The sequence below is a fragment of the Oncorhynchus masou genome, chromosome 8 (assembly GCF_036934945.1).
Source record: "Oncorhynchus masou masou isolate Uvic2021 chromosome 8, UVic_Omas_1.1, whole genome shotgun sequence".
Classification (NCBI taxonomy): Eukaryota; Metazoa; Chordata; class Actinopteri; order Salmoniformes; family Salmonidae; genus Oncorhynchus; species Oncorhynchus masou.
In genome coordinates, this window is record NC_088219.1 from 44,353,477 (window position 1) to 44,377,629 (window position 24,153).

A 24,153-nucleotide genomic window follows, 5' to 3' on the forward strand; every position below is an offset into this window, starting at 1 on the left:
AGCTCTTTCCTCCATTCATAGATCAGCAAAGTTTTGAATGAGCCAATCACTCACCGGAACGCTGCTACCGGAAGAATGGTGTTTTGGAGGACGCTTTGCCCACTGTCTGCTTTGCGTTTTGAATGAGATGGTAGCTAGCTACGTAAACTATATGTCACAATATCCATAAACCACAATTTCGACGAATATTTGGATTCTCACATGGTGAGTTACTTCTGGTGTTCTTAAAAAGGTACTTAAACAATTGGTTATTTTAGCTAATCAATTTGTACACATCGCAGTCTCCTTAGCATAAATTCTGTTCAACCAAAGCCCGTGGTTTAGCTTGCTATCTAACGTTAGCTAGCTACAACACATTACTCTATTTCTTTAGCTATTTATATCTAGATAGTGGCTATCTTACTAACTACTTATATTTTGATCGTAAGTTACAAGCTCCTGCTCAACAAGTTGCGGTTTCAGCCTGACAAATTGGATTGTATTGGGAAGGAAGAGGAGTAACGTTAGTACACTGGCTTCAGTTTACTCTGAAGACAAAATCAAACGAAAAGTGTTTATTTTTACGAGCGTGTACACGCTGGAATTAGAATGCACCGAACTGAATGAGAGACAACAGACGGGCCGCCATGTATAACGTTACTTGAAATTAGAAAGTCTATTTCTCTCGCGTCAACGTAAAGCAACGCAGGCAAAGTGAGCGGATACATGGTCAGAAAATATATATTGTGCATTGTTATGTCTGGAATTGTGACATGTATATTTAAGAAGTGTCTATTTAGTGTTGATAAGTTTAGCTGCCAGTGCCAATAATATATATTTTAAAGCAATAAATGTGTGCCTATGTCGATATTGAGCACAGGCATATGGCCTAGGCAGGCTAGGGCAGGGAAACTCGAGGAACTCCGTTCAAGAGAGAATACTGTTATGTAGAAAGAACAAGACTATCTACGTTCTTTATAAACTCAGTCAACATAACAGGAGACAGGTCCAGTGGCGGTCACGGCGTTTAAGATGAGGGAGAACAAAACAAATGTTATGAGCATGGCCTTATTTATATTACAGCATATTTGATGACTGTCATTCATATCCCAATCACTTAGTTCAATGTAAAAGGTTTAGGCTACTAGATGATACTGAAATCATCCCTATACCCATCGAGGTTGCTACAACCTAGCCTAAGAATGAAAGTTTACAACGTCGGTAAACAAAGGTCGAGAGAAACATTTGAGTTGACAGTGACACATGGACAGACGGTGACACATTCAATACTGCCTTGCACACTCTTGCTTCCATCTAACTGATCTAGAGTGTAATCATTAGTCCAACAGTTGCGAACAAGAGTTTCCATTGGACAAATTCAGGTATGTTTATCTCAGTTCCGTTTGCGTTCGTTTAAGAAACATTTTTCAACAGAAACGGAGGAATGAATCCTCCCCTGGTAATGTAAACACAGTGCACTTTCATAGCAGCCACGTTGTGTTCCTTCTCGCATCTATGCGCTCTCTTCCTCTCACCTTTTCCCTTCACTACTGGACTTCAATGCACAACACATCAGCTGCATGAGAACATGCAAAAAAACCTTTCCAAGCCATATCATAACTGCTACAGACAGCCTACATTGTTGTCACCATATTAGCTGAAGTAACATCAATCAACATAGTTAATAGAACTAACAGGTTAGTAAACCGCTATAATAATGCAGTAATGTTACAGTGTACAGTCAGTAAGCAGTTTAGCACTTACACCAGTGGGCCCCGGTGGCAATAAATTAGTCAAACCAAAAGCTTACCTTGACTGTGAATAGTTCCAGTGTTGTGTTGGATAGTCATAGCCAGCTAGCTAACAAAACATCCCTCTGTTTGAGTAGGCAAAACTAGCTAGCTGCATTTACTAGCTAAATAGTTTAAACTGAAAGTTTAAAAAAAGACAATCTCTCTTCATTTTGGAAGAGGTGAATGTGTTCAAAACTGTTAAACTATTGTCTTTCTCTATCTTTGAGTCAACTACTCACCACATTTTATGCACTGCTGTGCTAGCTAGCTGTAGCTTATGCTTTCAGTACAAGACTCTAGAGGTCGACTGATTATAAGTTTTCAACGCCGATACCGATTATTGGAGCACCCAAAAAAAGCTGATGCCGATTAATCGGACGATTTTCATATATATATGTGTATGTGTGATAATGACAATTACAATACTGAATGAACACTTTCATTTGAACATAATACATAAATAAAAATCAATTTAGTCTCAAATAAATAATGAAACATGTTCAATTTGGTTGAAGTAATGCAAAAAACAGTGTTGGAGAAGAAAGCAAAAGTGCAATATGTACCAGGTTAAAAAGCTAACTTTCAAGTTCCTTGCTCAGAACATGAAAACATATGAAAGCTGGTGGTTCCTTTTAACATGAGTCTTCAATATTCCCAGTTAAGAAGTTTTAGGTTGTAGTTATTATAGGAATTATGACGTGTCAACTATTTCTCTCTTTACCATTTGTTTTTCATATATCTTTGACTATTGGTTGTTCTTATAGACACTTTAGTATTGCCAGCCTAATCTCGGGAGTTGATAGGTTGGAAGTCATAAACAGCGCTGTGCCTCAAGCATTGCTAAGAGCTGCTCGCAAACACAGTAAAGGGCTGTTTGAATGAATGCTTAAGAGCCTGCTCCTGCCTACCACCGCTCAGTCAGACTGCTCTATCAAATATCAAATCATAGACTTAATTATAATATAAGAAATACGAGCCGTAGGTCATTAATATGGTCAAATCCGGAAACCTTCATTTCGAAAGCACAGCGTTTATTCTTTCAGTGAAATACAGAACCGTTCCCTTTTTTATAGAACGGGTGGCATCCATAAGTCTAAATATTGCTGTTACATTGCACAGCCTTCAATGTTATGTCATAATTATGTAAAATTCTGGCAAATTAATTATGGTATTTGTTAGGAAATGGTCTTCATACAGTTCGCAACGAGCCAGGCGGCCCAAACTGCTGCACATACCCTGACTCTGCTTGCACTGAACGCAAGAGAAGTGACACAATTTCCATAGTTAATATTGCCTGCTAACATGCATTTATTTTAACTAAATATGCAGGTTTAAAAAAAAATATACTTCTGTGTATTAATTTTAAGAAAGGCATCGATGTTCATGGTTAGGTATATTTGTGCAACGATTGTGCTTTTTTCGCAAATGTGCTTTTGTTAAATCACCACCTGTTTGGCGAAGTTGAAGTAGGCTGTGATTTGATGCCAAATTAACAGGCACCGCTTTGATTATATGCAACGCAGGGCAAGCTAGTTAACTACACACAGTTGATGATATTACTAGGTTAACTAGTGATTATGTGAAGATTGATTGTTTTTTATAAGATAAGTTTAATGCTAGCTAGCAACTTACCATGGCTCCCTACAGCCACAAGGTCCTTTTGATGCTGGACTCGCGTCACAGGTGGTCAGCCGGCCACACAGTCTCCTTGTTAATTGCAATGTAATCGGCCATAAGGGCAGATTACCGATTGTTATGAAAACTTGAAATCGGCCATAATTAATCAGCCATGTCGATTAATTGGTCAACCTTTGGTCTCAACGTCAAAAGTGAAGAGGCGACCCCGGGATGATTCGGAAAGTTACACAACTGTCTATATAAGTTCCCATTGTAGACCGTGTATGTCCGAGCAAAACCAAAGCCATGAGGTCGAAGGAATTGTCCGTAGAGCTCTGAGACAGGATTGTGTTGAGACAGATCTGGGGAAGGGTACCAAAATATTTCTGCAGTATTGAAGATCCCCATAAACACAGTGGCCTCAATCATTCTTAAATGGAAGAAGTTTGGAACCACCAAGACTCTTCCTGGAGCTGGCCATGTGGCCAAACTGAGCAATCGGGGGAGAAGGGTCTTGGTCAGGGAGATGACCAAGAACCCGATGATCACTCTGACAGAGCTGAAGAGTTCCTCTGTGGAGATGGGAGACGCTTCCAGAAGGACAACCATCTCTGTAGCACTCAACCAATCCGGCCTTTACGGTAGAGTGGCAAGAAAGAAGCCACTCCTCAGTAAAAGGCATAAACAAGTTTCTCTGGTCTGATGAACCCAAGAATTAACTATTTGGCCTGCTGAATGCCAAGCGTCACGTCTGGAGGAAACCTGGCACCATCCCCAGCATGGTGGGGGCAGCATCATGCTATGGGGAAGTTTTTCAGTGGCAGGGACTGGGATGCTAATCAGGATCGAGGCAAAGATGAACGGAGCAAAGTACAGGGAGATGCTTGATGAAAATCTGCTCCAGAGTACTCAGCACCTCAGACTGGGGCAAAGGTTCACCTTCCAACAGGACAACGATCCTAAGCACACAGCCAAGAGAACGTCAGCTCGAGGGATCCAATCTTGCAACCTTACAGTTAACTAGTCCAACACAATAACCACCTACCTCTCGTTGCACTCCACAAGGAGACCGCCTGTTAGGCAAATGCAGTAGAAGCCAAGGTAAGTTGCTAGCTAGCATTAAACTTATCTTATAAAAAAACAATCAATCATAATCACTAGTTATAACTACACATGGTTGATGATATTACTAGTTTATCTAGCGTGTCCTGCATTGCATATAATCGATGCAACACTGGGGGATCCAGGTTAGCAGGCAATATTAACCAGGTGAAATTGTGTCATTTCTCTTGAAGGTTGTGCAATGTAGCAAGAATATTTAGACTTAGGGATGCCACCCGTTTGATAAAATACAGAACGGTTCTGTATTTCACTGAAATAATAAACGTTTTGTTTTCAAAATGATAGTTTCCGGATTCGACCATATTATTGACCAAAGGCTCGTATTTCTGTGTGTTATGTTAGAATTAAGTCTATGATTTGATAGAGCAGTCTAACTGAGCGATGGTAGGCAGCAGCAGGCTCGTAAGCATTAATTCAAACAGCACTTTCGTGCGTTTTGCCAGCAGCTCTTCACAAGCACAGCGCTGTTTATGACTTCAAGCCTTTTAGCCTAATGGCTGGTGTAACCGATGTGAAATGGCTAGCTAGTTAGCGGGGTGCGCGCTAATAGCGTTTCAAAATTCACTAGCTCTGAGAGTTGTAGTAGTTATTCCCCTTGCTCTGCAAGGGACACAGCTTTTGTGGAGCGATGGGTAACGCTGCTTCGAGTGTGGCTGTTGTCGATGTGTTCCTGGTTCGAGCCCAGGTAGGTGCGAGGAGAGGGACGGAAGCTATACTGTTACACTGGCAATATTATAGTGCCTATAAGAACATCCAATACCCAAAGCTATATGAAATAGAAATGGTATAGAGAGAAATAGTCCTATAAATACTATATTAACTACAACCTAAAACCTCTTACCTTGGAATATTGAGGTCTCATGTTAAAAAGAACCTCTAACTTTCAAATGTTCTGAGCAAGGAGCTCAAACGTTAGCTTTCTTACATGACACATATTGCACTTTTACTTCTCCAACACTTTGTTTTTGCATTATTTAAACCAAATTGAACATGTTTCATTATTTATTTGAGGCTAAATTGATTTTTATTGATTTGTACTATATTAAGTTAAAAGAAAAGTGTTCATTCAGTATTGTTGTAATTGTCATTACTACAAATCCATTTTTAAAAATCGTCCGATTAATCGGTATCGGCTTTATTTTGGTCCTCCAATAATCGGTATCGGCATTGAAAAATCATAGTCGGTCGACGTCTATTTGGTAGCATTGCCTTTAAATTGTTTAACTTGGGTCAAACGTTTCGGGTTGCCTTCCATAAGCTTCCCACAATAACCTGGGTGAATTTTGGCCCATTCCTCTGACAGAGCTGGTGTAACTGAGTCAGGTTTGTAGGCCTCCTTGCTCGCATGCCCTTTTTCAGTTCTGCCCACAAATGTTCTATGGGATTGAGGTCAGGGCTTTGTGATGGCCACTCCAATACCTTGACTTTGTTGTCCTTAAGCCATTTTGGCACAACTTTGGAAGTATGCTTGGGGTCATTCTCCATTTGGAAGACACTTTTGCGAACAAGCTTTAACTTCCTGACTAATGTCTTGAGATGTTGCTTCAATATATCCACATAATTTTACTCCCTCATGTAGCCATCTATTTTGTGAAATGCACCAGTCCCTCCTGCAGCAAAGCACCCCCACAACATGATGCTGCCACCCCCGTGCTTCACAGTTGGTATGGTGTTCTTTGGCTTGCAAGCCTACCCCTTTCTCCTCCAAACATAACGATGGTCATTCTTTTTTATTTATTTACTTTATTGCACCTTTATTTAACAAAATAGTTGAGAACAAGTTCTCATTTACAATTGCAACCTGGCCAAGATAAAGCAAAGCAGTGCGACACAAACAACAACACAGAGTTACACATGGAATAAACAAACAGAGTCAATAACACAATAGAGAAAAAGTATATACAGTGTGTGCAGATGAGGTAAGATAAGGGAGGTAGACAATAGCAGAGACTTGTAGAGGACCTTGACCAGTGTGTTTGGCTACGAATCTGAAGCAAGGGCCAGACAATGAGAGCATGCAGTGGTGGGTAGTATATGGGGCATTGGTGACAAAATGGATGGTACTGTGATAGACTGCATCCAATTAGTTGAGTGGAGTGTTGGAGGCTATTTTGTAAATGACATCGTCGAGGATCGGTTGGATGGTCAGTTTTATGAGGGTATGTTTGGCAGCATGAGTGAGGGATGCTTTGTTTTGCGAAATAGGAAGCCGATTCCAGATTTAATTTTGGATTGGAGATGTTTAATGTGAGTCTGGAAGGAGAGTTTACAGTCTAAACAGACACCTAGGTATTTGTAGTTGTCCACATATTCTAAGTCAACCGTCCAGAGTAGTGATGCTGGATGGGCGGGCAGGTGCAGGCAGCGATCGGTTGAAGAGCATGCATTTAGTTTTACTTGCATTTACAAGCAGTTGGAGACCACAGAAGGAGAGTTGTATGGCATTGAAGCTCATCTGGAGGTTAGTTAACAAAGTGTCCAACGAAGGGCCAGAAGTATACCGAATGGTGTCGTCTGCTTAGAGATGGATTAAAGAATCACCAGCAGCGAGAGCGACATCATTGATGTATACAGAGAAGAGAGTCGGCCTGAGAATTGAACTCTGTGGCACCCCAATAGTGACTGCCAGAGGTCCAGACAACAGGCCCTCCGATTTGACATACTGAACTCCATCGGAGAAGTCATTGGTGAACCAAGCGAGGCAAACAATTGAGAAACCTAGGCTGTTGAGTCTGCCAATAAGAATGTTGTGTTTGAAGGAGTCGAAACCTTAGCCAGGATGAATACTGCTGCACAGTAATGTATCTTATCCATGACGGTTATGATATCGTTTAGGACCTTGAGCGTGGCTGAGGTGCACCCATAACCAGCTCTGAAACCAGATTGCATAGCGGAGAAGGTACGGTGATATTCAAAATGGTCAATAATCTTTGTTAACTTGGCTTTCAAAGACCTTAGAAATTCAGGGTAGAATAGATATAGGCCTGTAGCAGTTTGGGTCTAGAGTGTCGCCCCCCCTTGAAGAGGGCAGCTTTCCAATCTATGGGAATCTCAGACGATACGAAAGAGAGTTTGAACAGGCTCGTAATAGGGGTTGCAATAATTTTGGCTGATACTTTTAGAAGGAGAGGGTCCAGATTGTCCAGCCCGGCTGATTTGTAGGAGTCCAAATTTTGCAGCTCTTTCAGAACATCAGCTATTTGTTGCAACATGACCATACGCTTGGCATCTAAAACACCTTAGTGGGATCGGCACAAAAGCTCTCATGGGATAACTGACACATCCTACCATGACTTTGTCAGATAAAGACTTTGCTTCAAAACTCAAAAGGACAGACAGTGTCTTCTCAGTTTCACCACGCTCGTCACTGGATCCTGGGGTGTCACAGACACATGGAATCTTACATTTCAGTTGCTCCACCTCAACACTTAACGCAACCCCAGTAATCACTCTCTTCAAAGGCACTCTGCTCCGGAGAGCAAAGCAAGTCACAGGTCTTTTCCCGAGGCGCGTGACGCGAAGTGTCAACATCTCTGGGCGGAAGATAACAGAAAATCACAATTCCACTTCGAGCTACCTTCACCGATTTAACAGTACCCAAATTATATGGGTCAGCCAAAAGTCAGGGATCCACTTTCTATAAAAATGTCACTCTCACTGTGCCAGAATCATCCTTTGCATGATCATCGGGGCATGGTTCAGAGGTCTTCACCACACGCAATTCACTCTCGTCAAGTTAAATTTCTGAGCCATCAGAGTATGGGTTGTACTTGGCGCCATTCTTCCTCAACACACGTCCTCCCTCTGTTCTTCTCCTACCTCGCCACTCTCCGTTCACCCATTTTACCAGGTAAGTTGACTGGGAAGAACATGTTCTCATTTACAGCAACGACCTGGGGAATAGTTACAGGGGAGAGGAATGAGCTAATTGGAAGCTGGGGATGATATGAGGCTCAGATTGGGAATTTAGCCAGTACACGGGGGTTAACACCGCTACGATAAGTGGGATCTTTAGAGACCACCGTGAGTCAGGACACCCGTCTTAATGTCCAATCCGAAAGATTGCACCCTTCACAGGGCAATGTCCCCAATCACTGCACTGGGGCATTGGGATATGTTTTTATTTGACCAGAGGGAAGAGTGCCTCCTCCTGCCCCCCCCCAACACCACTTCCAGTAACATCTGGTCTCCAGGAACCGACCAGGGCCAACCCTTCTTAACTTCAGAAGGTATGCTCCTGCCGTGCCTTCATTCGCTGAAAGTACCTTTTTTGCTACTGCTCTGACATATGATACTAGTCAAGGGCAGTATTACGAATCCCTTTTGGCCCGACAGTCTAGGGGGGATGGTAATGAGACCCGTAACATAACTCATGCAAATAATTATTGTGAAAAAGGAAAAGTGTGAACGAAATAACCACGACAACAGAAATCTACCGTCAAACTCTAGGTTTATTTATAAACACACGGTAATGGGGGGAGCAGGAAAAGGGGCTGAGCTGGACCCAAGGAAAGAAACAATAAGTATTCAAAAACACCCCTAAGCTAGACTAGCCTACTTTAACAACAGCTAACTAACTAACCAAAAATACAGTGGGTGGTCCGCCCAGTTCTAACTAGTGTATTTAACAAAGTTCACCTACGGGTAGTGTATGCCCATGGGCGACTTGTCTTGGTTTCCCCCTTTTCCCACCAGCAATCAAACACAAACACCATAACCAAAAACAATACTCACAGGTGATGACAAAGTGCTATGAGGTGCTTAAACAAAAGAGAGGTTACGACACAAAGCGAGAGTGAAACACAGAGACCTACAGACATGACATTTACAGAGAGATTGAGCTGAGCTGAGCTCTAGAACAAACAAATGATGGGGTTTTTAAACCATGGGGAAGGAACTGTGATAGGTCAGGAAATAGGAGGAGGTGTGTCTTCTGATTGATTGTTGACTGATTGGGGAGTGATGATTTTCACGTTAGAGGGGTGAAGGAGAGAAAAGAAACACACACAGGATACACACACAAACAGGATAACTGTATCCGTAACAGGCAGACTGGGACCAGAAATCATCTCTGGTATTTCTAACACATTTACTCTGTTCCTAACAGTGCATATAATTCAGTCTCCCTTTGAAAAAGTCTCCTTTTGAAATGACTTTGGTTGCGTTTGTTTGATGGTGTGGTGGTGATGGGCAACCGTATAATGGCTAATATGATACGGGAGAAAAGGGGGTCTATATTGTGGCTTTTGCCTAGTTGACTCACTGCTCTTCTACAGAAAAAAGCCATGAGGACCCGGTCAATCTCACCGCCCCTACATGTGCATGTGAATGAGACTACGCCTGTGCACGTGCATGTGAAAAAGAGCAGGAGCCCTTCCAGGACACCACAGGTTGGAAAACTCTTTTCAGGGAAACACATTTGAAACAGTTAATTAAATGTCCTAATTTCATATCAATGCAGTTCCGATTCAGGGTCTAAGGTGCTGAATTGATACAAACAGAACGGAGAATCCAAAGGTCTCTAAATGTATATTCCTTTTTCTTATGCTATCTAATACTGTATACTCTGCTTGTGTGAAAACTGCTGGATTTCCCTGCGGGCCTAAATGTGTTTCCCTTGAGTTTCATGCTGTCTGCTTTGCAGGGTAAGACCAAGGGTGATGGAGGGATCCTGCGACCTACTGCAAAGGTGAAGACACGGGTACCATGGATACCGCCTGGGAAGGCCTCAATGCGGGATGCCTCTTACAAATGGGAGGTCTGACATGCTATTCATTCCTTTTATCTCATCTCCACTAATGCAATGTATTCATACTGCACCTATTGAAGCAATATCTTACGAAAGCACTCATAGCAACACTTTCCTATCAGCACTTTCATTAATATGGTATAAAATGGATCAAAAGAAGCCATATAGTCTGTGGTCACTGGACCTGTCCATGTCTTAGGGGCCGACTCATCGCCTGGAGATCACACCATTACCTGAGCCCGAGACCTCCCACTCTCCCCTGCGATTGGCCGACCTGTCGTCAGAGGAGGAGGAAGTGCTGCATGGACGAATCAACCAGTACGAGAGGAAGATTGACAGCCTGATGACTGAGGTCAGCTCGTTGAAGAGTGAGGTCTGTCCCTCCCATTTAATTCTCCTTAGAACCGCTTCCACATGTTGCCCTAGTCCCTCACCCATTGATACATTTATTCATCTTCTATGTGTGTGCTTTTGTGCGTGTGTGTGTATGTACATGCCTGTGTATGTGTGCAGGTGGAGCTGCGGAGGAAGGAGCAGCTGTTGGAGCGCCAGTCGGAGAAGCTGAGCGCCTCCCAGCGGGTCATCGAGGAACAGGAGGAGGAGCTAGCCGAGGTGTCCAAGGAGCTAGAGGTCACGGAGAGGGAAAACTCCCGCCTGCGCCACTCCATGGAGAAGATGTTGGAGGAGACGGACTGCACCAGCAGGTATGGCCCAGACAGACACACTTGAAGCCATAGTTCATTCAAATTGTATTTAATTGTCTTAGTCAGAAAGTAGAGAGGGCGACCGATACAGAGTGGCAGGCAGAAAGGAAGGGCCCTGGTGGGATTCATAACCCCATGTTGTCAGGTGTCTGCAGCGCTACCACTAGACCAGACGCCAGTAAAACTTCTCATGACTGTAATAAGCCTTGATTCTCAGATGCCTTTAACCCAACACCAGTCCTAGCAGGCTATCACGGCCTGTTTGGTAGATTTTCATCAAATCTGATTGTCAGAAGTTGCAAAATACAAGTTGTCAACAGCCCCCAGTGACTCACGCAAAATAATATAATCGTCCTACTTAATAATATACAGTGGAACGATAAAACATCTTTCCTGTATCCCTTATTCAACATCTTCCATCCCTTTGCCTCTCTCCTGTTGTGTCTGCCATAACCCCCCTGTACGTACAGAGTGGAGAGGTCTATGGAGTCGATTCTGCTGGAGAAGGACACCCTGCTCAGGAAGCTGATGGAGGCAGAGATGGACGGCATGGCTGCTGCCAGGCAGGTGTCAGCCCTGAGAGAGACCGTCACCAAGATGAGGAGCTCCAGCGCCAGTGTGAGTGTCAGCAGAGACATGGTTGGCGGTCAATACCATTTCTATTCAGGGGATGGATTAAAATGCCAATGCACAGACCATTTATCAATTGACTTCCTGAGTTGACTGAATTGAACTGGAATTGACCCCAACCATGCAAAGATACCAATATAGGCTTTCAAAATGCATACGGTAGGTGTAACCTCAAGGATATACAGTAGGTATTGATATCTGAAATGCTTTATTTTGATTGGAAAAGAGAATGTCGGGGTCTGAGTCTTCATTCCTGGCGCGTCAGAAGGAGTTGCTGCTCCAAAAACTGGAAACATTTGAGTCCACCAACCTCACTCTCCGCCACCTACTGAGGGAACAGCATGGACGTGAGGTACCGGTACACCCTCCATGCCAGTAGAGGGCAGACTAAGAGTAGAGCAACTCACTTTAATCCATAACGCCGGCCCTGATTTGGGGCCACAACATGATTAGCGAAGTAAGCAAATTTCCTTATCTTGAAACCTAATCCTACTTGAACCCATAAGTTTCAAAAACTTCCAGGATGGTGAAAATGCTGACATGATGAATGACCATGGACGTTCGGAACTAGGATCACAATCTAATCATGTTGTGGCCTGAAATACGGGCCTCTTATAGCTACACTTTTACCTGTTGTGGTGGTGGCAGTTTGTTTTTAAATTTTTGAACAGGTGGAATCCATGAGGATTTCAGAGCAGAAAGATGTACTTCTGAAGAGGCTGGCGAACACAGAGGCAGAAAACTCGGTGTGTTTCTTTAAATATGCCACTGTCAGTCAACAAAATATTCAGTGAATCATGAATCTCCAAAATGTCCTCTTCAAAATGGTTTGTGCTTATTGGACGGCTGATGGATAGAAGGTTGTACTGAATTACATTTCTGTGTCATTCCTCACACAGCATCTTGTTTTGAAACTTCAAGAGAAAGAGAGGGAGGTTAATCAACTGACTACACTTATGGACACTGAGAAGGTGAACTATAGTTGCTGTATTTTACATCCCACACACTAACAGCGTGTTCAACAAATGTTTCATTATTTTAATGATTTGATTAATTTATTTGCTTTCTGTTGTTGTTCCAGGAGAATGCTAAGACCACAGGCGAGCTGTCTAAAGTACTGGAGTCTACTCGGGCCCATTTGCAGAGCCAGTTACGCAGCAAAGAGGCCGACAACAACCGTCTTGCTGTGCAAATCAAGGTAAAGTGACGTTATATGGCTTCCATTTGGACACAATTCAACTTGCAGCTTAATTTCACTATACTGATGTACTTTGCCTGTGCCTTATGTGCATCCTTTCTTGCATACCCTTCTCATTAACCTGTGGTGAGTTATTCACAGTTTTCGATGAACAAATAAGGTTTCATATGTAAGATTGTTAAATAAAGAGAAAAATTATTGATTATTATTTGTGCCCTGGTCCCAAACTGAGCAATCGGGGGAGAAGGGCCTTGGTCAGGGAGGCGACCAAGAACCCGATGGTCACTCTGACAGAGGTCCAGAGTTCCTCTGTGGAAATGGGAAAACCTTCCAGGACAACCATCTCTGCATCACGCCACCAATCAGGTAGAGATGGTAGAGTGGCCAGATGGTATCCATACCTCAGTTAAAAAGGTACATGACAGCCCGCTTGGGGTTTGCCAAAAGGCACCTAAAGATTCTCTCAGACCATGAGAAACAAGATTCTCTGGTTTGATGAAACCAAGATTAAACTCTTTGGCCTGAACGTCTGGAGGAAATTTGGCACACTCCCTACGGTGAAGCATGGTGGTGGCAGCATCATGCTGTGGGGATGTTTTTCAGTGACTGGGAGACTAGTCAGGATCAAGGGAAAGATGAACAGAGCAAAGTACAAAGAGATCCTTAATGAAAACCTGCTCCAGAGTGCTCAGAACCTCAGACTGGGGCAAAGGTTCATCATCCAATAGGACACAAAAAAAACTACATACACAGCCAAGACAAATGTCCTTGAGTGGCAAAGCCAGAGTCCAGACTTGAACCTGATGGAACATCTCTGGAGAGACCTGAAAATAGCTGTGCAGCGATGCTCCTCATCCAACCTGACAGAGCTTGAGAGGATCTGTAGAGAAGAATGGGAGGAACTCCCCAAATACAGGTGTGCCAAGCTTGTAGCGTCATATACAAGAAGATTCGAGGCTGTAATCGCTGCCAAAAGTGCTTCAACGAGTACTGAGTAAAGGGTCTCCATACTTATGTAAATGTTGCATTTCAGTTTTACATTTTTATTACATCTGCAAACATTTCTATATTCAATTTAATCCATTTTAGAATAAGGCTGTAACTACAAAATGTGAAAAAAGTCAAGGGGTCTGAATACTTTCTAAATGCATTGTATTTACAATGGCTGCATTTCTGTATTTTTGTCTCCCCCTTCTGGCTATTGGGAAAAAATCCATAGAAAATCCATTACAATTTTTAAACGACTTAACTTGGAATCAAAATGCATGCCCATACTCCAATATTTCACAATACTGCCTTGAGGTCTGGAGTGCAGCCTTTTACAAAATTCATTTAGAAGTGCATGAATGTAAATATTAAATTCTTTGCATCTACTATGTTACTTAACGATGATAGCTCCTTGAATCTCACAATACATCAGAGAGACGATTACTGCTGCCAGGTAGCACTGCTGCAAAAAAGATGTTGGCTCTTAGATGGCAATCATCTCACTCTCTCCCAGTTCACCAGTGAATACAGTTACTATTAGAAGTTATAACTTTAGAATTATCGACAGCGAGAATGAATGTACATTTTTTTATTGAGGCCTGAAAAAGTACACTTGACTATGTGAAGAATAATCTCAGCTAAAGCCCAACACATACAAATAAACAATCTATAAAGCCCAAACATATGAACAAAATATACCGTATTTACCTATTTTCATTATTATTATATATATATATTATATATTATATAATTTGCTTTCAGGCCCAAGGGTAAGGGGTACTGGGGGGATGGGAAGGAGTTGAAAACATGGTTTCCAGGAGGGGGACAGGAGGTGGGTGGTTGTAGGGAGACGTGGGGTTGGGGGAATGGGGCAGGAGATTGGGGGTGGAGGCTCACTTGTTTTTTCTCTTTCTTTGCATACAAAATGTATTGTTAGTTTTAGGCTCTGCAAACAAAATGACTTCCTGTTTTTTATCCACTCCTTTCCGATTGGTCCAGAACTTGGAGCGTGCGGCCAACCAGCAGCAGGGAGAGATGGATCACCTGCTGGAGCAGCTGCGGGGTCTGAAACTTCAGGCGGAGTCCAACAAAGAAGCCCTGAAGAGGGCTACGCGGGCCCAGAAACACCGGGCGGAGCGCAGTGAAGACACCGTCGGTCAGCTCAGAGCTCAGCTACTGGACATGGTAGGTGGAAGAAGGGAGATGGTGACCTACCTCTTAGAACAGATCTAGGACCAGTTTGGTCTAATCCTCGTTTCAACTCAAAAAGGACAAGAAAGAATTTTGACACTCAGCGTCTCAGATTATTTTGAAATCATTTCTGTTGTTAGAAACAGATAAGATTAGCATTCTTGCAACATTATTTTGTTGAAATATAATTTCTCTGAGAAATTAAGATAATTGATTGCATCCAAATTGGCAATTTAGTGCGTAGGATTCATATAATATTCAATAAATTTGCATTTAGGAAGTATTCAGACCCCTTTGACTTTTTCCACATTTTGTTACGTTACAGCCTTATTCTAAAAATGATTAAGTTGTTTTTCATAAATCTACACACAATACCCCATAATGACAAAACAAAAACAGGTTTTTATACCACATTTACATAAGTTTTCGAACCCTTTACTCAATCCTGGTACCAGGTTTTGTCCAGATCTGACACTTTGCATTCAGGCCAAAGAGTGCAAACTTGTTTTCATCAGACCAGAGAATCTTGTTTCTCATGGTCTGAGAGTCCTTTAGGTCGCTTTTGTCAATATCCAAGCCGGCTGTCATGTGCCTTTTACTGAGGATTGGCTCTGTCTGGCCACTCTATCATAAAGCCCTGATTGGTGGAGTGCTGCAGCGATGGTTGTCCATCTGGAAAATTTTCCTATCTCCACAGAGGAACTCTGGAGCTCTGTCAGAGTGACCATCTGGTTCTTGGTCACCTCCCTGACCAAGGCCCTTTTCCTCCGGTTGCTGAGTTTGGCTGGTCGGCCAGCTCTAGTTAGTCTTGGTGGTTCCAAACTTTGTCCATTTAAGAATGATGGAGGCCCCTATGTTGTTGGGGACCTTCAATCAACCTCAAGGCTAAGATTTTGCTCTTAACATGCACTGTCAACTGTGGGACCTGATATAGACAGGCGGGTGCATTACCAAATCATGTCCAATCAATTGAATTTACCACAGATGGACTCCAATCAAGTTGTAGAAACATCTCAAGGATGATCAATGGAAACAGGATGAACCTGAGATCAGTTTTGAGTCTCATAGCAAACGGTCTGAATACTTATGTAAATAACGTATTTCAGTTTTTTTATTTATATACATTTACAAACATTTAAAAACACGTATTTTGCTTTGTCATTATGGGCATTGTGTGTAGATTGATGAGGAAAAAGTGAATTTAATCATTTTTAGAAATAGGCTGTAATGTAACAAAATGTGGAAAAGGGGAAGGGGTCTGAATACTTTCCGAATGCCCTGTATAGTATCAGTTCTCTTTGTTTGACATGTACTATGGAGTTGCGGCTTGAAAATATTGATTATTCATCCTTTGTATTATATTCCCTGTGAATTTGGTGATGGTGTTTTCCCCATTCAGAGAAATTAGTCATTTGAGTTGTTAGCGTCGTGCCTCATCCTGCATTCTGAAATTACCAGGTTCTGACCACTAGATGTCGCTGTTCCTGTTATTAGGTGAAAAAAATTGGAATATTGTTTAAGGGACACTTCGCCCAAATTACAAAATTACATTGGTTTCCTTACCCTATAAGCCTTGACAAGGAATGACAGTAACCCGTGCTTTCGTTTTATTGGCCACTGTTTCAATTGCTATCTTTTTTGCATTTTTGTACAAATCCATTGCAAGTCATTGGTACATATATTAGCAGGTACATACTCTTCATTTTCAAATCATCAAATTATCAAAAAATGTATTGTTTTAACTCAATGATTTTACTTGTGGATAATTTGGAAATGAAGCTCAAAAATGGTAATATAGGTACCATTGACTTGAATTGGATTTGCATGAGTTGCTGTCATCTTGTCCACAGGGTAAGGAAACCAAAATGTGTAATTTTGCAATTTGGGTAACAGTTTTATTTCATTTGCATTTTTATATTTAAACCTTTATTTAAGTGCAAGTCAGTTAACAAATTCTAATTTACAATGACTGCCTAGAAACAGTGGGTTACTGCCTTGTTCAGGGGCAGAATGACAGATTTGTACCTTGTCAATTTGGGGATTCGATCTAGCAACCTTTCGGTTACTGGCCCAATGCTGTGACCAGCTGTAACCACTAGGCTACCTTCCGCCCCGATCAACTCCAATGTAATTGGTCACTTACACATATTTAGAAGATGTTATTTTGGTTGTAGCGAAATGCTTGTAATGCTTGGGAGAAGGTGGGGGGATTATATATTATATATATTATATGCAACACCATCAAGTGGTCAGAACCTGGTAATATGAGGATGTTGGCTGGGACATAAACCAAACTTGAATGACTAATTTCACTGAGCAGAGGAAAGAAATCACTAAATTAACTGAGAATTCATTACATAGGATGAAGAAACAATACTCCAAACTGCAGCTCCATACTACTTGTCTGACATAGAGAACTGATACTGTTGATACTCGTTGTCAGGTTTGGATTGGCGTGGGGGGCCCGTGGGTGGCTTTTTACAATTTCTTTGGTCCAAATTGTATGTTAGGTATTATATTTATTGAAAGTTATCCTATACATTAATATTGTTGCTGGAATGCTAATCTTATCTGTATTTACACTGAACAAAAATATAAATGCAACATGTAAAGTGTTGGTCCCATGTTTCATGAGCTGAAATAAAAGTGGGTTTGCACAACCAAAGAATTTCTGCTAAAACTGTCAGAAACCATCTCAGGAAAGCTCATCTGCGTGTTCGTCGTCCTCACCAGAGTCTTGATCTGACTGCAGTTCAGCATCGTAAACGACTTCACTGGGCAAATGCTCACCTTTGATGGCCACTGCCAGGCTGGAGAAGTGTGCTCTTCACATATGAATTCCGGTTTCAATTGTACCGGGCAGATGGCAGACAAACACAATTGTCATTTTTCAGTGGCAATTTGAATGCACGAAGATACTGTGACGAGATCCTGAGGCCCATTGTCGTGCCATTCATCAGCTGCCATCACCTCATGTGTCAGCATGATAATGCACGGCCCCAAGGATCTGTACACAATTCCTGGAAACTGTCCTAGTTCCTCCATGGCCTGCATTCTCACCAGACATGTCACCCATTGAGCATGTTTGGGATGCTCTGGATTGAACAGCCTGTTCCAGTTCCCGCCAATATCCAGCAACTTCGCAATGCCATTGAAGAGGAGTGGGACAACATTCCACAATCAACAGCCTGATTAACTGTATTCGAAGGAGATGTGTCGTGCTGCGTGAGGCAAATGGTGGTCACATCAGATACTGACTGGTTTTCTGATCCACACCTTTTGTTTAAGGTATCTGTGACCAACAGATGCATATATGTATGCCAAGTCATGTGAAATCCATAGATTAGGGACTAATGCATTTATTTTAATTGGCTGATTACCTTATGAACTGTAACTCAGTAAACATGTTGAAATTGTTGCATTTATATTATTCAGTCTAACTACAGAAACAATTTGGCTTGCTGATTTGTCATGGAACAACTCATCAATACTTAGGAACAAGATGTTCCAATGAAGAACTTCTTGATGATTGGTCGAATTACGTTTGTTAGTAATGGGCTAGAACAATAGCCAGATGTACCATGTAGCTCACCAGGACCAGGTTTAAATCTATTGGATGATGTTGCTGCCTACACAGGAGAACCAGATGGCAGAGGCCCTATCAGCAGTAGAGAATTGGCGTGGTCGCCACGCCCAGGAAATGAAGGACAAGACTCAGCTAGATATGGAGGTCTCAGTCCTCAACAGGTGAGAGAAAGAGTTCAGTTTTTCTCAGAACAATAGGGAACACAGCATCATGAGCAATCATGAATATGGTCAAATTGTACATTTTATGGTCTACCATAAAAACCTTTATAATCCTGACCATACCCTATGCGTGCAGCCGAGTGTCAGACCTGACAGAGCAACTCCATGGGACCGAGGACAAGGCGCGGGCCGAGAGAGAGGGGCTCCTGGACCGCCTGCACGGCCTCACCACAGAGGGCACCCACGCCAAGCTAGAGAACCAGAGCCTCAAGGTCAGCGATGACAATGGACTCGGAATTATTAGGTTTTCACAGACATAGATTCATTTTAGTTGGACAAAAAATCACTTTGAATGGATATTCTTATTATTATAAGCATTAGGCTTAATATGTGCCTGGGAAATAATCCAATTATGTGGTTCTTTGTAATTTACAAGAATTACATCTGTACCCGGTACCAAATAGTAGGTGTTGGTTCTAGTAAATTACAAAGATTTGAAAGTAATTCAATATGCATAGATTTAGCCGACCAGATATTGGATTGCATCGTAAATGGACTTAGGACGCATACACAGTGCTGTACTGTAGGCTGACAGGCGTACGTTCCCCTCCTTCAGGCCATGTTGTCTGCAGTGGAGGAGAAGCTGACTCTGTCGCAGTCAGAGGTACAACACGTCAAAGCCTCTGTGAAGCAATACGAGAGCCTAGTGGACAACTACAAGACCCAGGTAAATAGACACACACAGGTATGCACACACGTTGTACCCACATACAGACTCTTAATGTGCTGAAAGCAAACATGCAATAATAGGCTAAATGAAAAGGAGAATTATGGTCCATAAATTGCAATGTGTGTGTATATTGTTCGTGCGTGCCTCATGTGTTTTCTGTGCTTCTGTGTAATGCTACCCATCACCCACCACCCAGGTGGTGAAGACACGGGCGGAGGCGGACGAGTACTGTGCCAGGCTGGGACAAGCGGAGCGAGAGGCGCGGGAGGTCCGGGACCAGCTGGAGAGCGAAGTGGAGGCGGTGCGCAGGGAGCTGCTGGGCCGGCTGACTGAGCTGGAGCCTCTTCCTGAGGCACTGCGGCGTTCTGAGGTCCTACTGGAAGAAGCTCAGGACAGAGAACATGCCCAGGAGAGACGTAGCACTGAGCTGAGTATCGTCCTGGCTGACCTGCGCATAAAGGTGTGGGGGTTGTGTGGGGTGGGACGTGGTGTATGTGTGCTGTACACAATGTGATGGTATGCACGTCTTCCAAACTGGCTTTATCAATTTAATAATATGGTAATAATAGTATAATGGTTTATGTTTTGTGTCTAGGTGGAGCAGCAGGGCAGCCAGGTGGAGCTGCTGAGACAGAAAAAGTCTGTCCTGTTGGAGGAGAACAAACAGCTGCAGCACCGTGTGGAGAATCTGGAGAGGTCAGACTGTCATGGCCATTCCAGAGCCAATATCATAACGCGCTGAACAGTGTGTGTGTGTGTGTGTGTGTGTGTGTGTGGTATGATACATAATATATACTGACGCTTTTATCCAACTTACAGTACAGTGAGCTCATACGTTGTTAGTTTGTGACCTGGCAGGAACATGTGACCCCCTGTGTGTTTATGTATACCGTGTGTGTATGGTGTGTATGTGTGAACATACCTGGGCTTGAGAGCCCATCCCATCTCACTTACAGGAAGCTAGAGGAGGCCACTTGTCAGAACAGAGACCTGGTGGGGGTGATCGCCAAGCGGGAGGAGACCATCCATGGCAATCAGCTCCGGCTGGAGGAGAAGTCCCACGAGTGCACGCACCTGACCCGCCAGCTGGAGGAGGCCTTGGATGATGCCCGGCGCCAGGTCTGTCTGGGGCACCCGGGTATGGGGAGAGGGGGGCTGGGGATTGGCTACTTGGGGAATAACTGGGTGGGAGGGAGCATTGCAGCTTGAGATCAATATGTGCATGTGTGTTATGTTCACTGGTGTTAGGTTCTAAATGAACCTATTAAAACTCACGGACGACTAGTAAAGCTTAAACCAAGTGTATTCCCCCATTGAGTCATACAGCTGCATAAGACAAATGCATCGTTACACAAGTGGTAGTATATATACCCCAATTTGGGGTGGAATCTCCTCCTTCTCTCTAAACATTACATCTTTGTTGCTAGGCAGGAAATTAAGTTACGCGGGTAATAAACTGTTCCTTCTCCCTTAACCTGACCTGACCCCGGCCACCTTCCTCACTAAACCAATTCTCTCCACGCTTATCAGTGCCTGCCAAGATCCTTCACTCAGTACATTCCAAGCTTAAAGGCCTCCACCATATACCTTCCTCCTACAGATACCCATTAACTCCTGGTGTAGAAACCAGACTATGGCCATCTTCATGTCTCTAGTATAACTGATTATTAACCATATTTACGGTTTAGACATCCAAACCAATCCCTGGTCATTTAAAAGTCGTAAATTATTACTGCTTTTTGCATAGACGTTGTAAAATTGAGATGCAAGTATTGAATTGAGTGATTTGGTTATTTTACGTTTTAGCATTGTGAATACTCACAGAACAACATTAGTTTACACTGACTTTGTAATTTTCTTCCCATGGGGTGCACAGCCATTTTGTTTTATGCTTGTTGTAACAAGTCAGTTGCTCTGTCTGATGGAGTATCACGATCCTGGTGTATAGGTGGTCCTCTGTAGCTCTGTTGGTAGATCATGGCGCTTGCAACTCCTGGATAGTGGGATCCATTCACAGGACCACCCATACATAAAATGTATGAATGCATGACTGGATAAAAGTGTCTGCTAAATGACATATGTTATTATATTAGGTGTCCCAGACCCGGGAACGTGCGATCACCAAAGAGCACTCCACCCAGTCCAAGGTGGTGGACCTGGAGACCCAGCTAAGCAGGACCACCACAGAACTCACCACCCTCCGCCGCAGCAAAGAGGAGGTGAGGGAGAGTGTTTTAGAAATATACATCTCTAGCGTCAACTCTGATTATAATCTCTCATAATCTCTAAAACTATTGCGGTCAAAGACATAGTGACTCATAACAATACACATCTTGGCACACACACACTCTTTAGAAATCAAATAATATTTAATTTTAATAATAGAATTGCTGTGGCGTGTGTCTGTCTGCGTGTGGTGCACCTCCGCCACCCTCAGGCAGAGCGGAGGTACCAGTCCCGCCTTCAGGATGTGAAGGATCGTCTGGAGCAGTCGGACAGCACCAACAGGAGTCTGCAGAACTACGTCCAGTTCCTCAAAGCCTCTTATGCCAACGTGTTCGGAGACTCGGCCCTCACCAGCACTCTGCGGGACCCTTCTCCCATCTGAGGGGACTCTCCGCAAAGATTCTCTCAGAAAACACACACCGACACTACGCACACGCACACACAAATACGCACACCCCATTCGAGGAAACTCTTCCGCAAAGATTCTCTCGGATCACACACACACACATCATTATCCAGGTCTATACTCAGAGCTCTTTTCAACTAGATTCAATGTTGATTTTGTGGGTGAATATGTTACAATTATACATTATATCAATATGGTTTCAATTATACAATATCAATAATGTTACAATATAAGACATCAAGTTTACACAGCCTTTACGTCCAGCTTGTCTGCATTAATTACAGTTGTCCTATAGTTGTTCACATCCTTCTGACTTCATTATGTTTGCAGTTCTACTGTTAATGATGTCTCGGCATACTGTATCATTCTGTACCTTACTATACAACAGCATGTAACCACACACCTAACAAATGTAATGTACCAAAACATAGCTGTCCAACAGATCTGGGACTTGTCATATTAGAGTTATATACCTTGGCTATTTTTCATCTTATCATATTACGGAATTGTTTCAATGGTGCTATGATTGGTTAGCCTCGACCCAGATCTGTTTGTGCTATCGTGTCAACTCCTGTTTGGAATGACAAGGAGTGGCATGATGACACAAACAGACTGGTACCCAGGCTAATGATGGTGCTATCTGCTAAACAGAGCCATATCAATGAAACCAATTATTTAGTTTGGTTTGTTTGCTGTTTATTTGTGTCAGTATTTGTCTAAAATGTGATACCCATGAGAGAAATCAACAGTGAAGGAGTTGTGCTCTTGGCAATAATTTAAATATTTCTGCTTTAATTATGAAATAGGATATATATATTTGTAATGGCCATTTTATATACCTTGAACGTGTATAAAGTTGTATTGAGTTGCAATAAAGCAATTTCATCAAGAATATTTTCTTTCTGGTTATAGCCTCATAAAACTGTGGACCTGTTCAACATCGACTGCATAGCAGTCAACTACAAATCACCTTGCATAAAATAACTACCCTTTTCTTGCCACATACTAGTCCCAACATCACATCCTCCAGTTTCAGACCCAAAGCAAGTAGCTGGTCTGAGGTCACACAGCATGTGGTTCTTCTGGGTTGTCGAGATTACGGTAACTCAATGTCTCTTAAAGAGAATGCTTGATCTGAAAATGTGATCGGAGGCTACGCACGGAAGGTGTGATGCAATTGCGGAGCCTATGAGGGCATGCAGAGGCCAATTCAAGCTCCGTACAGCATCGAGGAGCGCCTCATATTTTGTCACAATGCGGAGGACTCGGTATGGCTCTGCATTGACATGATTGGTTGACGGTAGGTGGGAGCGGGAGGTCATGTATAAACACAAACTCACTTCCTTGACAACTTCCTTAACAGCTCTGCATTGCTCGGTGAAGCGCAAGTAGTATAAATGCCCTGCCTTCTACAGAGGCAGTATCACTCTAAATGCTGCACGGCCAATGCCGTAGCTTTGTCTTTTCTCGCTTTGTTCTTGTTCTTTGTTCTTCATTTTTGCCGGCATCTCATAGGCGAATGCTGATGGGGGCAAAAGGTTGGCCAACAAGAGCAGTGTCACCATGGCCTGGCATAGCGTTGTTCTGAGATTCACAAACAGTAGTTTTCAGGATAGGCATTCTAGCCTGTTCATGCAGTTCCTGCAAGAGATCAAAATAAAGCAAAAAGTTCTGCATCTAATTTCAAGACATGATTGACACACAAATCTGGCCTTCATTGTGTTCTTCCACAAGGAATGTTCACCGCATTTGCTTTTAGCTTTCAGTATCAGCAGGTTTATTTACGAGAGCTCTCCTGTGCATATACACAGATGTTCCCTTTCTAACTTTCTCTTAATTAACCTACACACATACATACACACCAACATCAGGATTTTCTCATGAAATCTCACCACAGTGTATTACCACACAGCTGACAGTTCCAGTCTCCCCCAAATACCAGAACCCTGGAGGGGCTCTCCCTGTCCTATCTCATCTCCCCAGAATTACAGCCGTGTCGGTTCAAACATAGGTTAAGGCTCCTCTTAAGTCTCTTTCGACTGGACGACCGACGTAATTCGACCGAGGGTTTTTT

At 42.8% G+C, this 24,153-nt stretch overlaps 1 protein-coding gene across 3 annotated transcripts; it reads left to right on the top strand.

Annotated features, from left to right (window-relative positions):
- Nucleotides 1-64: 64 nt before the first annotated feature.
- On the top strand, nucleotides 65-22,971 carry LOC135544726 (outer dense fiber protein 2-like). Of its 3 annotated transcripts, none has more exons than XM_064972573.1 (19): nucleotides 65-204; nucleotides 9,788-9,901; nucleotides 10,156-10,269; nucleotides 10,460-10,633; nucleotides 10,774-10,964; nucleotides 11,435-11,582; nucleotides 11,821-11,946; nucleotides 12,266-12,340; nucleotides 12,494-12,565; nucleotides 12,676-12,792; nucleotides 14,779-14,964; nucleotides 18,608-18,717; nucleotides 18,854-18,989; nucleotides 19,334-19,444; nucleotides 19,644-19,907; nucleotides 20,043-20,143; nucleotides 20,404-20,566; nucleotides 21,541-21,666; nucleotides 21,833-22,971. In XM_064972573.1, the coding sequence occupies exons 1-19, from the start codon at nucleotides 202-204 to the stop codon at nucleotides 22,310-22,312; spliced, it is 2,811 nt and encodes a 936-aa protein (XP_064828645.1). In that variant the 5' UTR covers nucleotides 65-201; the 3' UTR covers nucleotides 22,313-22,971. The 3 variants fall into 3 exon arrangements, with proteins under 3 accessions (XP_064828645.1, XP_064828646.1, XP_064828647.1); XM_064972574.1 differs by having other exon boundaries at nucleotides 10,460-10,612; XM_064972575.1 differs by having other exon boundaries at nucleotides 66-204; nucleotides 21,885-22,144.
- Nucleotides 22,972-24,153: the final 1,182 nt, after the last annotated feature.

Excerpts from the sequence above, each read along its gene's own strand:
- LOC135544726 (XM_064972573.1), top strand. Across the intron at positions 10,634-10,773 it reads TCAGCTCGTTGAAGAGTGAG|GTGGAGCTGCGGAGGAAGGA; the intron begins GTCTGTCCCTCC and ends GTATGTGTGCAG. Across the intron at positions 19,445-19,643 it reads TGGACAACTACAAGACCCAG|GTGGTGAAGACACGGGCGGA; the intron begins GTAAATAGACAC and ends CCCACCACCCAG.